This window comes from Meles meles, chromosome 7 (genome assembly GCF_922984935.1).
Source record: "Meles meles chromosome 7, mMelMel3.1 paternal haplotype, whole genome shotgun sequence".
Taxonomy (NCBI): domain Eukaryota; kingdom Metazoa; phylum Chordata; class Mammalia; order Carnivora; family Mustelidae; genus Meles; species Meles meles.
Genome location: NC_060072.1, coordinates 150,178,482 through 150,194,707, shown reverse-complemented (window position 1 = coordinate 150,194,707; position 16,226 = coordinate 150,178,482). Strand labels below are relative to the sequence as shown.

The 16,226-nt window shown below is 52.8% G+C and overlaps 1 protein-coding gene across 7 annotated transcripts in view; it reads left to right on the top strand.

The window, feature by feature from the left end:
• Positions 1-16,226, top strand: part of ZMYND11 (zinc finger MYND-type containing 11) — a 114,266-nt gene that overhangs the window by 82,288 nt on the left and 15,752 nt on the right. For 5 of the 7 annotated variants that reach the window (XM_046013437.1, XM_046013436.1, XM_046013440.1 and 2 more), the window contains 4 exons: positions 7,771-7,848; positions 10,033-10,125; positions 12,626-12,713; positions 13,219-13,274. In XM_046013437.1, the coding sequence (XP_045869393.1) occupies positions 7,771-7,848; positions 10,033-10,125; positions 12,626-12,713; positions 13,219-13,274 (315 nt within the window). The remainder of the gene's footprint in view (positions 1-7,770; positions 7,849-10,032; positions 10,126-12,625; positions 12,714-13,218; positions 13,275-16,226) is intronic. The other 2 variants (XM_046013439.1, XM_046013441.1) reach the window with 1 other exon arrangement.

Sequence of the window (16,226 nt, the reverse complement as noted above, 5' to 3'; positions counted from 1 at the left end):
TCGTTGTGTGCTGCCTGGCAGAGCTCTGGGTTGAGGGGGGACAGACATCTCCGAGCCGGAGGGGAGACCTCTCTGTGGGGTGAGGTCCTCTCTCTGGGGGCAGAGGTCTCTGGAGGGGGTACACACCTCTCGGGGGGGTGCAGAGCTCTCTTGGAGGGGCAGGCCTGTGGGGGGCAGGCGTCACTGTGGGAGTACAGAGCTCTCTGGGGGCGTGCAGAGCTCTCTGGGGGCGTGCAGAGCTCTCTGGGGCGTGCAGAGCTTTCTGGGGGGCGTCCAGACTCTCTGGGGCGTGCAGAGCTCTCTGGGGGGTGCAGAGCTTTCTGGGGGGCGTGCAGAGCTCTCTGGGGGCGTGCAGAGCTCTCTCTCCACTGCCCCGTGGAGGCACTGGGCACTTGCACAGGCCTTAGGGGGCCCACGACCCGGATTTCTGTTTGGCAGATAGTGAAAATGAAAGCATCTCACTACTTTAACTAAAACTAAACTAGGACTTCTTGGCCATGAGGGGCCACCTGGGGTTTGATGGGTTGGCCCCAGCTTGTGGACATCGCTGAGCTCTGGGGGTGTCACTTGCCATGTGACTTGTGCTCGCTGAGGGGACTAAAGACACAATCCTGACGAAAGCTAGTTCTTGAAACTGGAGATAGAGATGGACTTCTGAATCCACTTTTCATTCTTTTTGCTGTGTGGGCAGTACAAGTTTTTTTTTTAATTCCCGAAGTGGGGAGGTCAGTCATTTAATGTTCAGAATGAAGTAAAACAAAATGCTAAATGAAAATACTTCTAGCGCGCCTCGGTGGCTCAGTGGGTTAAGCCTCTGCCTTCAGCTCAGGTCGTGATCTCAGGGTCCTGGGTTCGAGTCCCACATTGGGCTCTCTGCTTGGCGGGGAGCTGCTTCCTCCTCTCTCTGCCTGCCTCTCTGCCTACTTGTGATCTCTCTCTGCCAAATAAATACATAAAATCTTCAAAAAAAAAAAGAAAGAAAGAAAGAAACTACTTCAAAAACGTACTCCCTGCGGTGTGTTGGCCACGAGACTGACTGCCTTTGCTTTCTGGTCTGTTTCTCTGTTAATGTGAGCAAGTTGTGAATATTTTCACCCTGAATGTAGTTAAGTCAGGTTTTCAGCCATACTAACAAATCTGGGATGGAGATTTGATTTTTAAATAGAAGTAGAAGCTTTTTGTTTTTATTTATTTGTTGTATGGTAGACAGTCATAGTATTATTAAAAAATGAGGGGTGCCTGGGTGGCTCAGTCATTAAGCGTCTGCCTTTGGCTCAGGTCACGATCCCAGGGTCCTGGGATCCAGCCCACATGGCTCCCTGCTCCGCGGGAAGCCTGTTTCCCCTCCCACTGCCCCACTGTGTTTCTGCTCTCGCTGTCTCTCTCTCTGTAAACAAAAACAAAACAAAACAAAAATGAACATGAGCCAACTATATTTTACAGTTTTTAAAGCTGGATCATACCATTTTTATATTAAAAAAAAATTATTTTTAAAAAGTAATTTTTGTCTGAACCAATCTTTTAGGAGGCCTGACTCTAGGAACAGGTGACGGGAGGTTACTAAAGCTAGAGGGTTTTGCGGTTGGGTCTAGCGTCTGACCTGGACAAACAAGAAAGAGAACCACACGTTTTCTGCGATATCTTCTCCTGATGAATGTAGCCTTGCGGCCAGAAAGCTTGCATATGGTGTCAAGAGTCTGGGTGGTGGAATATCCGTTCTTCTGGTGCGTCTTTGGTGAATGAGGTCATTTTGATCGATTCGGAGCGGTTCCTTTTCCCCCGAGGGATCAGGAGGAACCGGTCGGTCTGGCGTGCACAGCAGGACAACAGCCCCTTGTCTAGGCAGCGCCGCGCTCGGCTGGGGTGTCCCGTAGGACGCGCCGCTGCAGTGGGCGGTTCCGCTGCGGTCCCCGCGGCGACTGGAGGGAGGGGCAGGTGGCACCCCCGTGACAGGCCCGTGAATCGGAGAGAGAGATGCTTGTCCCCGACCGGAAACACAGACACTGACGTCCCTTCAGGAGAGAGCGGGGAGGCCCGTCCGCCGGGGAGGCCCGCTGCCTGGCTGTGATCTCGGGGAGCTCCGCTGTTCCGTGTCACGGCCCTGAGTGTGTCCTTCCTGCCTGTCCCCCAGGCTTTGTGGCGGCCCTGAGGAGCCAGGTGCCCGGGTGCCCGCCCAGGCGTGTCCTGCTGGCGGGTGGACCTCGGGGTGGGCACGCGCCCCGCTCCCGGCTGGCACTTTCTTCTCTGCATTGTCTGTTCGACGCCGGCGGGGGCGGGAAGGAGCCTGAGCCGGGGAGGGGGAGGCGTAGGCTCCTGCCAGGCTGGGACCCGCGGGGGGGCTCGAGCCCAGGACCCCGTGACCACGACCTGGGCCGAAGGCAGACGCTCACCGACAGCGGCCCAGGCGCCTGGGCTGGTGGCGCAGCCGCGTCCGTGTGGGCAGGTGGCGGGGGTGGGGACCCCGCTTCTCCGCGATGCGAGGCCGCCCAAATCACCCGCGCCGTGGCCAGACTCGGTGGGCAGGACTCGGTGACCCGGAGGGGACAGCAGTGCCCCCAGGACGCTCGCGCAGACGTGGCGGCGGTAGCACTCCGGGCCGCCGGCTGCGCGGACACCGCGGTAGGGACCCCAGGGCCGCTTCCCTGCCCCGGAGGCGCGCGTCCCGGGTCCGCAGGAGTCACCCTCCCGACCCCAGCGTCCACCAGTGACCCGGACGGCACAGTGGGGCAGTAACGGAGGTTTTTAAATGTGCAGCTCCTGTAAGTCCTGACAAGGACAGCGGCCACGACGGACTGTGGCAGAAAGTCAGGCGCACGGGGCGGGGGTGTAGGACCGAGCCTGGGGCCCCGTCGCGTGCGGCAGGGAGGCGACCTCAGCCTGGGTGGGGGTGACAACGAGCAAACGCAGGTTCATTTTCCGAAAACTGTTCTAGAAAGTGATGGCCGGGCGGGGCCGCCGGGGTGCTGCGGTGCGGACGGACGCGGTGGCCGGCTCCGGGCCCCTCGCCCCGGGCCCGCTCTGCCGAGCGGCTCTCAGACCCCCGCGCTCCTCTGACAGGGGCTCTCGGGGCTGCGGAGGGCGCTGTAGACGCGGCCCGGGACCGCTGTGCCGTGGCCACCAGGGCTCGTCAAGGCGCCGGCTCCGCACGGATGTGTTCCTGCTGCAGGACGCGAGGCCCCTGGCGCCTCGGTGGCCGCGGTGCTGTGGGGCGCACGGCCCGGCCCGGGGATGCCCAGCCAGTGGTCCGGTGAGCTCACGGACGCCGACGGGGCCTCTGCGGTGGGAGGGCGGTGAAGCGGCTGATACACCCGCACCGAACACCAGGGCTTCGAGCGGCCGCGCCGACAACCAGCTCCGGGTTACGGTCTCGCCGGGAGCTGATTTCCTGTGCTTGAGCTCAGCCGTGTGGGACGCTCTGTCCAGCAGGCCACACGGTCGGTAGCGACACCAGCGGTCCCTCTGCTAGTATTCACTGAGCGCCTACTGTGTGCGCATACTGTCCAAGGCCTTGGCAGACACCGGCTGAGCTGGACCCTTGGGAACCGTTTCCACAGAACAGTCTGTCCAGCAGTTGGCAGACGACCGCCAGCTTGTGTCCTGTTCATGAGGTTAGAATGGGTTTTACTTTTTTAAATGGTCAAAGAAAAATCAAAGGGGAAGTATTTTGTGACGTGTGAAAATCCTAAGAAATTCAAGACTTCAGTATCCTGGAGCCTTACTGTTTTTTCAGTGCGTAGCAGAGTTGAGTGGTGGGGACAGACACCTACCGTTTGTCCTCTGAGCCTAAGCTATAGCCTGTCTGGCCCTTCACAGAGGAGGTTTGTCAACTGCTCTTCTGACCCCGTGGCAGGAAAAATAGTCTGGATATTGGCGACCCCCAGGAGAGTGTGACATCCTTGTTTTGTGTAATCGCTGGCTTGGATTTGCTCAACTCTAGCAGCACCGATCTGGGGTCCAAGCAGAAGACCCCTGGACCTCTGATCGCACACTGGTTTCATTTGGGTACTAGTTGTGCTGAGATGCTGTTTCCACAAGTTCGTTTTTTGCTAAGATACGTTTTTGCAGCTGAAAATTGGGGTCTCCAAAGAACATTGAAAAATCCAGACCATTCAGTCCTGAGCGTTTGTTCCTGTCATGGTGCGTGGGCATCTTGTCAGTAATGAGCTGGGGACCAAAAGTTACTCATGCCTTCTGTGAGCCAAAACCACCGTAAGGTCCTGAGTGTGGCTGAATTACGGGACTCGTGTTTTCCCTGTGGCACGCCCCGAGCCTCTTCCAGTTTGCTCAGACCGCCACTTCTGGTGACGGTGGCGAGTCCCCGACTCATCTCTGACTCAAGAAGGTGTTTAAGATTGTCTGTTGTTTTCCCCATGAGGAAAGCAGCTTCTTGGTCAGGTGTCGTGTGTTTGAGGGCTTCTCGCTGGAGTCTCACACGTTTGTTGCAGCCGCGTGAGCATTGTCCTTGGAAAACGGTCACAGCAGCTTTGGCCACGTGATGCTGAGGCTCTCCCCATGATTTGTAGACACTGACCACAGTCATTCCTCTGGGCCGATGTGAAGTTACTGGGACTCACCGGTTGCAGAGAGGCCCTTCCCGGGGGGAAGCGAATGCGTACAGGTCTGCAAAGCTCGAGAAGAGTTGGGTCTGAAACAGGCTGCGGATGTCTCAAAGCTTTAGTTTCATTTTTCTGACCTTGCTTTTAAGAGCAAGCTGCTTAGTTGTGTTGCAGACAGAGAAGCATTTACCTGAGAAGCTGCTCCTTTAATTTCTGTTCAAGTGGCTTTTTCTGAGGCCACTTTCAGTGTCTTGGTTTGGCTGAACTGGCACAGTTGAAACGCCATGACTGTCGCTAGGCGATCTCGCATCTCACGGGGCCGCCCTGACGGGAGGCTGCAGCGCGTCCTTCGTTTCTCCGGTGAAACCGTAAAGCCCTGAGTCACAGCAGGGAGCTGGGACCAGAGAGCAAGCCCACCCCTCAGCAAGTGTACAGACATCCTACGGCGAAAGCTTGGTCTTCAGAAACGGGGGAGAGGCCGCGTCATGCAGGGTCTCCTGTTGGCGTGAGCTCCCGCGTTGAGGCCCGCGGCTGGGAAGCGGGTCCAGGAAGCAGGCACTTGCCCCCCCGCCCCGCCCCAGGAGTGCCCAGGGAGCCGAGGTCTGGGCACAGAACCCTGTTGTCTGGACATCTGCAGGAGAACCTGTGTTTGTCCTCAGAAGGGATGGGGGGGTGTTGGGCTTTTTTTTTTCCCTTAAGATTTTGCATATTTGAGAGAGCACACAAGCAGTGGGGAGGAATGGCAGAAGAGAAGCAGGCTCCCCGCTGAGCAGGGTCTGATGATGCGGGGCTCGGTCCCGGGTCCCCAAGGTCATGACCTGAGGCGAAGGGAGACGCTTCACTGATGGAGCCCCCCTGGCGCCCCTGACAGAGGTGTTTGAATCGATTTATTTTCTCCGTCTCTAAACGAACAAGGAAGAGGGGTTAGACTCAGAGGACGAGTGAAGTACTTCACGGGTTGATGTTGAGCACAGAGAGGAAAAGCTGTCTTCCTGCACAAATGTGGCATCCCCAGTCTCTCCGCCCCTCTCTCGAGGGCTCCCTGTGTGGGGCTGGACGTACTTAGGAGGCTCAGAGAGGAGGGTGTTCCTGCTCTGCCTCCTCGGGGGAAGGTTGGGAATAGTACATGTTGGGCCCGGAAACCACGCTCGCTACGTGACGTGTTGCTTGTGTACTTCCCGCAAATTGTACGTCACCATTAAAACACCCTTAACCCCACGGATGGAGTTACAGGACGCGGAAGCTGCTAACAGGCTGAAGTTTTATTTGCATCGACACAGATTCGTGGTGCAGTGATCAGACGGATGCCTACGATCAGCAGCTGAGCAGTACGTCCAGAACATCTGGGAGTTAACACAACAGAGCACGTAGCTAGCAGCTTTGTTGTTGTTCTCCTCTGTTTTAAGAGCTGCGTTTCCCAGAAGGTGAGAAGAGCAGCAGTGTTCTTGGCTGACAGTCCATCAGGGTGCTCGTGTCTGTGAGAGCGGTGCGTGGGAGGACGTCTGTGTTGCAAGAACGTTTGTCCAAAATCAGGAATAGCTGACCACGTTTCCCCTGCCCTGAGAGCCCCGGCACACTCCCCTGTGCGCACAGCTGCACGCCGATGTCTTTCTCTGTGGTGCTGGCTTTGGGGCAGCCACTGGTAGTTCCCGAGTGTTGCTGGGGGTCCTGTGAAAAATGAGAATCCATGAGGTACCGCAGAGTTGCCCCTGCCCCCGCCCCCAAGATTCTAAACCTAGAGTCCAGGAAGTGTCCGCGTGTGGTCAGCGTGTGACCGGGGTGCTCCATCTTGGTCACGGGTCCCAGCCACCTGAGGATCAAGCGGGTGTGTCAGTGAGCAGAAAGCACAGGGACCTTCCCTCAGAGATCGCTGATCCCTGGTGTGGTCACACGTGTGCTCGCTGGTCACTGGGCTGCGCTTGCTGGGCTGGAAGCCCAGCCATGTCACCCGGAAGTTCACGGCGTCTCTGGGTGTGGACGGACTTGCACAACTGCTCTGTGCCAGGCATCGATTAGACGCCACGTGCACGGGTCACACGGCTGCCCAGCCCAGAAGCAGCAGTCGTAGCAGAGTCTGGGTGAGAAGGGAAAGAAGCGGTGTCAAGGTTACTGGTTACCGTTTACAGTTTTCATGAATTTTATTTAAGTCATTTCTGCACGCATCGTGGGGCACGAATGCACGACCCCAAGGTCACGCGTTGCATGTTCTTCCGATGGAGCCAGCCAGGCGCCCCGGAAGGGACCACTTGAAACGGAAAGTGCATGAAGCCACGCGTCCAGGAAAGAAAGCCGTTGTCCGTTTTCTACTCAGGTGGTTCCGTGTTGTGTGTGTGGGTGACCCGTTCACACGCCCCAGGGAAGACTCGGTTGCCTGCGGAATGTCGGCTCCTGCCTCCAGTTGGCCACTGTGTTGGGGTGTCCGGCATGGACAGCCCTTTGGGCTCCAGTCGGCAGGGACCCATCCTCTGGGGGCCCACGGGTGACGGCAGCCGGGATGTGCTGTGTGCACCGAGTCAGCCGCGTGGGACGGCTCCATGGAGCTGGGGCTGCCGGGAGGCCTCAGCCTCGACGGAGGAAGTGGGACATTCATCTTTGCGTCTAGAAATGACATGACAGAGAGAGTCCCGTCTTTTTCTCTTTGCATGAATTTAGATTTTCTGAGACATACATTGAAGAACCTAATTAGTGCTTCCGGTCAGGCTGACAGAAATTGGCGTTACTCCTGAACAGACGCCATAGCCCTTGAAAACAGAGAAGCAGGTGTGCCGCTGTGCTGACCGAGTTCACAGGGACGTGGACTTTCATAACCTTTTAGAGGAATCGTGAATGTCGAAATTCACCCTTCAGTATTACTAATTTAAAGTGTTCCCTAAAGGGTTTCAGCCAACTTTTCTTCTTTCTCTCTTTTTTTTTTTTTGATAAAATGAGTGATTCTACATCGTCATTATGACGTCATCATTCGTTGTATCTGAGAATGGTTGAGGTTCTAAATGTCAAGAAAAAATGTCATTCTGTAAGGTACAACCTGTTTCCGTCTTACGGTCACATTAAATGCTGTTCACGCTGAGGATTTCTTTGTGTCAAACACATTGGAAATAGTGCAGATTTGAACACAATCTTTGCATACTGTATCTTTTATATATAAAAGTCTTTCACATGAATGCAGACCTGTAAATAATCACATTTTATATCTGGCCTTTTCTGTCTTTAACAGAGCGTCAAGAAGAAAAACGCACATAAACAGGAGATGAACACATACTTGCGGTTCATCGTCTCCCGCATGAAGGAGCGGGTAAGTCCTGCGGGGCCAGGACCTCGGAGCACGCGTCCCGCCCCTTTCTGACCAGACCGCGCGCCAGGGACCTTTACAGCGGCGTTGGGGGCAGAGCACCACCGCTGAGTTCCTTTGTGCGGGACAGCTTGTTCTGTCTCGTCAGGCGTCTCTGTCGCTGAAGCAGATGAGACCAGCGCTGTGTGTCTCCGCTGATACATTTCTGTTGTCTCATCGTGTATTTTCAACGTCTTCAACTGAAGTGTGGTTGGCATGCAGTATCCTATTATCGGCAGGTGTACAACACCACGGTTCGACCTTTGCACACCTCCGTGCTCACCAGTGAGAACAGGCGCCCAGTGTGCGGACAGCACTCATAGCGGTGTCCCGTGCTGCTGTTCATCCTCGTGACTTACCTGCTTATTTATTTATTTAAGATTTTATTTATTTATTTCATTGACACAGCGAGAGAGGGAACATAAGCAGAGGTGGAGGGAGACGGAGAAGCAGGCTCCCCGCCCAGCGGGGAACCCGACATGGGCTGGATCCCAGGACCCTGGGATCGTGACCTGAGCCGAAGGCAGAGGCTTAACCCCTGACCTCCCCAGGCGCCCCCTGACTTACATGTTTTGTAAGTGGAACTTTGCACCTAGTCCTGTCCATCCCTGACGCTCCCGCTGTCTACGAACACCAGCTTGTTCTCTGTAGTGAAGAGTCTGGCTGGTTGGTTGGTTTTTTGATCCCGCGTACAAGTGAAATCATACGGTGTGTGTCTTTCTCTGACTGGCTCATTCTGCTTAGTGTAACACCCTGTACTTCTTATGTGTCATTGCAAATGGAAAGATTTCGTTCTTCCTGATGGCCGAGTGGCATTCCTTTGTGTACATAAACCTCTTCCTCTTTACCCGTCCGTCTGGTGAAGGACATCTGGGCTCTTTCTGCACTTTAGCTGTCGTGGACGTTGCTGCTGAGCACATTGGGGTACAGGTGGCCCTTCTCGTCACTGCATCTGTAACTTTGGAGTAAATACCTAGGAGTGCAGTTGTACAGTGGTAGGGCAGCTCTATTGTTAACATCACGAGGAAGCTCCATGCTGTTTTCCAGAGTGGCTGCACCAGCTTGCATTCCCACCAACAGTGGAGGAGGGTTCCCCTTTCTCCACATCCTCTCCAGCATCTGTCATTTCCTGACTTGTTAATTTTAGCCATTCTGACTGGTGTGAGGTGATATCTCATTGTGGTTTTGATTTGTATTTCCCTGATGCCGAGTGACGTGGAGCACTTTTTCATGTGTCTGTTGGCCATCTGGATGTCTTCTTTGCAGAAATGTCTGTTCATGTCCTCTGCCCATTTCTTGATTGGATTGTTTGTTCTGTCGGTGTTGAGTTTGAAAAGTTCTTGATAGATTTTGGATACTGACTCTTTATCAATATGCCATTTGCAAATACCTTGTTACATTCCATGGGTTGCCTTTTAGTTTTGTTGACTGTTCCCTGTGCTGTGCAGAAGCTTATTATCTTGATGAAGTCCCAGTAGTTCATTTTTGCTTTTGTTTCCCTTGCCTCAGGGGGTATCTCTGAAGAATATTGCTAGGTTGATGTGCAAAAGTTTACTGCCTGTGTTTTCTCCTGGGATTTATGTAGTTTCAGGTCTCACATTGGGGCTTTTACTCCATTTTGAGTTAATGTTTATATATGGTGTAAGAAAGTGTCCAATTTCGGGGCTTCTGGGTGGCTCAGTCATTAAGTGTCTGCCTTTGGCTCAGGTCATGATCCCAGGGGCCCGGATAGAGCCCTGCATCGGGCTCCCTGCTCGTTGTGAAGCCTGCTTCCCGCTCTGCCTCTCCTCCCCTGATTGTGCACTCTCTCTCCCTGTCAAATAGATAAAATCTTTAAAAAAAAAGTGCCCAATTTTCGCAGCATGCTTTATGGAAGAGATAGTCTTTCCCTATAATACATCCCTACCTCCTTTGTCGTAGAAACATGAATATTTTTACATTTTTAATGCATTTATCAAAATGAACATTTAATGGATACATCTAAAATGAAGCGGAATTTTCCAAAATAATTGTTCTATCAAAACCCTAAAAATGCCTCCTTAGATGATACAGTACACGTACATTTTTCTGGTAAATTCTGTCATTTAGAAATTGTTTCGCTTGTCTGTCTCGGGCTGTGTTTGAAACCTGTATCTGCTGACCTTTCAGGCCATAGACCTTAATAAGAAGGGCAAGGACCACAAGCACCCGATGTACCGGAGGCTGGTGCACTCGGCGGTTGACGTCCCCACCATACAGGAGGTAAAGCCCACCCTGGGTCCTGTCCCCATCCCCCAGAGCTCCCAGGTGACTCTGCAGCTCCCAGCCGCACAGGATCGCAGAGCCCTTCCTCCCTGAGGGCCGCCCGCCCGCCCTGTTCCCGAACGTAGAGGGCCCCGTGCTGCTCTGTGCACGGACCAGGCGTTCTCGGTGGGAGACCCCGCTGGGAAGCCGCCGTAGCTCCTGCAGGCTCAGTCACAGCAGCCTGTGTGGTCAGCTCAGCTGATGGTCCGATTCGGGGGCCCCCTGTCTGGGTGGGTTTTCCTCACTCGAGCACCGGCTGCGCAGGCGTCTCTCAAGGCAACAGTAGAGTCTGGGACTGGAGTCCTGGGAAGCAACAGACTGAACCCGAGCAACACGAAGATGATCATCAGAAAACGTGACTCTCCTGTTTTGTTTTGGTTTGCTTTGTTTAAAGATTTTATTAATTTATTTGACAGAGAGAGACACAGTGAGAGGGAACACAAGCAGGGAGAGTGGGAGAGGGAGAAGCAGGCTTCCCGCTGAGCAGGGAGCCCGATGTGGGGCTCGATCCCAGGATTCTGGGATCATGACCTGAGCCAAAGGCAGACGCGTAATGGCTAAGCCACCCAGGAGCCCCAAAACTTGACTGTTCTTAAGAGCGCTTAATTTTACCTCTTCTGGCCATGGTTTTTTGATGGCTTTGTTAATACGTAATTACAGGTTGCAGTAAAACCCAGTAGAACATTTTGACATGTTCCAGTTGGGATTGCTGCAGTACTAATTCTGTACTTGGCCTGTGACTTTGCCTGTGAGATCCTGTGGTTGCTATAATAGCTTATGGGGGACCACAGGAATCTTCTGGAGTCATTTTACAAGTTTCTCAGTCCCCTTGGCCGCTGGGAAGGACTGAAGGTGCAGTAGTTCAGTAGGAGAGTAGGTGAAGGCTGCTCCCTAGAAAGTGGCCAGGAGAGCCTGGAACAAAGCAGGGAGTTTGTACCTCATCTCCTGCCCCAGGTTTCATGGCCTCAAGCAAAGCCTCTTCCTAAACCCAAACGTCCCTGAGGACCATGAAGAACCAGCGGCCCTTCCTCTCCGAACCCTGGCTCGGCTGCTTCCGTTCCCCGAGGGCACCTTCCACACTCCACCGAGTCCGAACCCGTCTAGTCGTAGGGCAGGCGAGCTGGGCGGACGGAGCAGAGGATGCTGCGAGGGAGTGAGGGTGTGGTGCAGGGCGGACGGTGCTGCGAGGAAGAGAAAGAGGAAGACAGGATTTTGTATCTTCGGTCGCTTACAGCTCAGACCAAAGTCAGTGCCACGATGGCGCCAACATCAGACATCACAGAGTTGCTTTGAGAACGCTGGGTGTGGGGGCGCCTGGGTGGCTCCGTGGGTTAAGCCTCTGCCTTCAGCTCAGGTCATGATCTCAGAGTCCTGGGATCGAGCCCCACATCGGACTCTCTGCTCGGCGGGGAGCCTGCTTCCCTTCCTCTCTCTCTGCCTGCCTCTCTGCCGGCTTGTGATCTCTGTCTGTCAAATAAATGAATAAAATCTTTAAAAAAAAAAAATGCTGGGTGTGTATCAGACAGCTGGGAGCTGTAGACCACGCCCGTGCCTGGGTGTCGGGAGCCCAGGTCAGTCAGAAGTTGGGACTGGGGCTCCAATGTTGGTACTCGTGAGTGCACCCTGTGACGTACTGACGGCAAGAGCAGGCGCCCCCAGCACGGGCAGTCCCGCAAGCCTTCTCAAAGGATGGACTACTGCAGTGGGTCTCTGGGGATTTCAGCAGAAAGGCGGGATCTTAGATGCTCCAGAGGCCTTTGTATTCTGCATTCCTTTCAAGCTGATTTCCTAAAACTGGCACCAAGATAAGAAAAGGCCTCCCTGCTACCTCTAAATAACTTTGCTCTACCTTTCTTCCAAAAACTTTGCCTCCCCTGTAAAAAATCCTCAAATTCCTTCCATAATCCTTTTCTCTGGCAGCTAAAGACAAAGCGACAGAAAGCCCAGCGACAGAAACCCTTCAGAGGCAGCGTCTAACGCAGTAGAAACCCTGGCATTGCCTTGGTGCACAGAGGAGCACCTAGGACTTTATTTAAAGTGACTTGTAACTGGGTTCCTGGTCCCGCTTCAGAATTATAAATGTATCTTCTCTGTGGCATAAAGCGTCACAGAGGCAGATGGTGGTTGTCTTTTTCAGTCTTTGTGCACGTGTGTTGTCCCGACGGTGGCTGTGTTGTTCGGGTCTCGCCAGCCCCCCGCCAGGGCTCTCCTTCGTCACAGCGGGTCTCCATCCTGCAGAATGAGAGGCGCGCGCGTTGGGCAGAGCCCAGCTGGCCGCTGAGCGGGGTGGGCGGCTGCTGGACCCCACGATCCCGGCTGCAGGCAGGCTTATCCGGGTCCCCATGTGTCCCTTCTATGCTGTGGGGCACGGGAGCGGTCGTGGCATCATCCTGGAAAGTCCCCGTGTGCCCGTGCTCTGCCCTGTTTGTGTAACACGAGACCCTGTCACCCTCTGCAGAAGGTGAACGAGGGCAAGTACCGGAGCTACGAGGAGTTCAAGGCGGACGCGCAACTGCTTCTGCACAACACCGTCATCTTCTACGGAGGTTGAATGGTTTTCCTTGTCTGCATGTTTCCCCCGTACCGTCCACATTCTGGGTCAGGAGATACCTTCGATAAAATGCAGTTCAGAACATTGATACTTCGATGATTTCTAAGCAATGACGTCAGGGTTTCAACTCAAAAATATTTCGTAATGTGGTTCTGGCTTAGAAAAGTGCCCCAAAGCTCCAGCGCACTAAATGATGAGAACCGAACTCCTCAGTTTCAGACGCGAACTTGGTCGAGGGACTTTTTATAAGCACTTTGACCGATTAGTGTCCTGTCATCCTGAAGGAGAGAAACAGGCTGCTTCAGTGCTCTGTTGAAAGCAACATGAAAGCTGCAGAGAAAGTGTTGTTTTGCTGCCTGAACTTTATTTTAAAATAGACATTTTTGTTTAAAATAGTACGTGGCCACTTGTATCGCTGAAAGAAGCTGTAAATGTATGACTTTGGATCGTCTTGTGTTTCTAGACAACTGGTAATAGATCATCTCTGCCTTTAATTACAGCAGACAGCGAGCAGGCGGACATAGCCCGGATGCTGTATAAGGACACCTGCCACGAGGTACCGCCCCCCCCGGAGGTCCTTGCTTACGTGCCTCCAACCTGCCATTTCCTTGAAATCGTTTCATCTCCATATTTGACGTACATGGAAAATAACGCACATGGAGGGGAGCATTTCTCTAGGAAACCTGGGGGTTAGATCGCGTTGCTAAGTCACTTGTACAGAGAAATGTCTCCTTTTCTGTAGCTGCTTCAGAGGCATTGGTTCCATGAGGCAGGCGGGTATGCGGCACTGGGCAGACACCCAATCAATGTTCGCCTCGTTTTTATTTTTACATTGAAGTACAGTCGCCATGCGGCGTTGGGTGAGTGCCAGGGTCCCAAGTCCACGCGTCACTCACCGCGCCTCTGGACGAGCGGAGTCCCTCCGCGCCACACAGCATCGGCACCCTGTGACCGACTGTATTCCCCACCCATCGCCGAGACAGGCCAACTTCCTAACAGACGGTCCCCTTCACCGCCCGCCGGCACCACCAGTCTGTTCTCTGTCTTGATGAGTTCCTTTTATTTTTGTTGTTTGGTTTTCAGATTCCACAGATAGTGAAAGTAAACGGTTTTTCTCTTCCTCTGACTTACTTAGCTCAGCATTACCGTCTCTAGCTCCATTCACGTCCTTGCAAATGACAAGACTCCGTTCTTTATAGGGCTGCTTAACAGTCCTGTGTGTGTACGAACCACGTCTTCTCTGTCCATCCATCTCTTGAAGAGCGTCTCGGCTCCTTCCACAGCTTGGCGCCCGTTTTGTTGCTGCAGCAACGCCGGGTCCCCTTCTTTCCGCGGCATCCGTACCGCTGGGGTGCATACACGGGAGCACACGTGGCGTCTCACTGTGGTTTTGACTCGGTTCCCCTGACGCTGAGTGATGTGGAGCATTTCTTCATGTGTCTGTTGGCCATTTATCTGTCTTTAGAGAAGTGTCTGTTCATGTCCTCTGCCCTGCTTTCTTGACTGCGTTGTTTTTTGGGTGTTGAGTGCAAGAAGTTCTTTATAGATTTTGGATACCAGCCCTTTATCTGATAAGACATTTTCAAATATCTTCTCCCGTTCTGTCAGTTGTCCTTTGGTTTTGTTAACTGTTTCCTTTGCTGTGCAGAAGGTTTTTATCTTGGTGAAGTCCCAGTACTTCATTTTTGTGCTTTTGTTTCTCTTGCCTTTGGAGACGTGTGTAGCAAGAAGTTGCTGTGGCTGCGGTCACAGGTCGCTGCGTGTTCTCCTCTAGGATGTAGATGGATTCCTCTCTCACACTGAGGTCCTTGATCCGTTTTGAGCTTGTTTCTGTGTGTGCTATAAGACCGTGGCCCGCTGTCATGCTTCTGCGTGTGGCTGTCCGAGGTTCCCCACACCAGTTGTTGAGGAAGCTCTTTCTCCATTGCGTATTCCTTCCTCCTTCGCCACAGATAAATTGGCCATATGGTCCTGGGTGGGTTTCTGGACCTTCCGTCCGGTCCATCAGTGCTCGTGTCCGTTTCTGCGCCGGAACCGCACTGTCTTTATGACCGCAGCGTTGTAAAATTCCAGCTTGACGTCTGGAATTGTGATGCTGCCAGCTTTTTCTTTTTTTCCTTTTTCAAGATTGCTTTTGCCTATTTGAGGTCTTGTGTGATTCTGTACAAATTATAGGATCATTTGTTCCAGCTCTGTGAAAAATGCTGTTGGTATTTTGGTAGGGATTACATTCAATGTGCAGACTGCTTTGGGTCTTACAGACATTTTCACAGCATCTGTTCTTTCAGTCCATGAACATGGAATGCCTTTCCATTTCTTCATGTCGTCTTCAGTTTCTCTCATCAGTGTTTCACAGTTTGCAGAGTGTGCACGTCTTTCTCCTGTTGGGTCAGGCTTCTTCCCAGTATCTTACCTGTTTCTGGTGCAGTATTGAATGGGATTGATTCTTTACTTTCTCTTTGTGCTGCTTCATTATTGGTGTATAGATACACAACAGCTTTCTGTACGTGGATTTTGTAACTTGTGACTTTACTGAATTTGTTCATCAGTTCTAACAGTTTTTTGGTAGACTCTTTCCAGTTTAAGGTGTGGGCCATTATCTGAAAATAATGGAAGTTTTGACTTCTTCCTTGCTGATTTGGATGACCTTCCTTCCTTCCTTAAGATTTGATTTACTTCTTAGAGAGACAGAGACAGAGAGTACAGGTGGAGTGGAGAAAGAGAGAGCCTGACGGGGGGCTCGATCCCAGGACCCTGGGATCCTGACCTGAGTCGAAGGCAGACACTTAACCGACCGAGCCACCAGGCGCCCCTGGACGACTTTTAGTTCTCTCTGTTGTCTGACCGCTGAGGCCAGGACTTCCAGTGCTTCGTAAATAACAGTGGTGAGAGCAGACATCCTTCTTGTGTTGCCGACCATACAGGAAAGGCTCTCCCTTCTCCCCCACTGAAGATGCTGTGGGGTTGTCGTAGATGGCCTTTATTATATATCGAGGTATTTTCCCTCTGTACCTACTTTATTGGGGGGTTTTTATCATGATTGGATGTTGTGCTTTGTCTGCATCTATGGAAATGATCATGTGGTTTTTATCCTTTCTTTCATGAATGCGGTAAATCATGTTGATTGATTGTGAATATTGAACCACACTTGCAGCCAGGAATTAATCCCATGTGATTGTGTTGAATGATTCATGTATTGTTGGATTTGATTTGCTAATATTTTATTGAGAATTTCCACGTCTGTGTTCATTAGTGATGTTGGCCTCTAATTCTCTTTTTCACATGGAGTCTATCTGCTTTTCACGTCAGGGTCTCGTAGAGTAAGTTTGGGAGTTTTCCTTCATTTTCTGTTGCGTGGAATAGTTTGAGAAGGATAGGTCCCGCCCCCGTCCGTCCACGGACACTCAGGCGGCCTCCGTGTCACGACTGTTGCAGATGACGCCGCGGTGAACTCGGAGCGTGTATCCCTGCGGCTTACCGGTTGGTTTCCTTGACAGACACGCAGTAG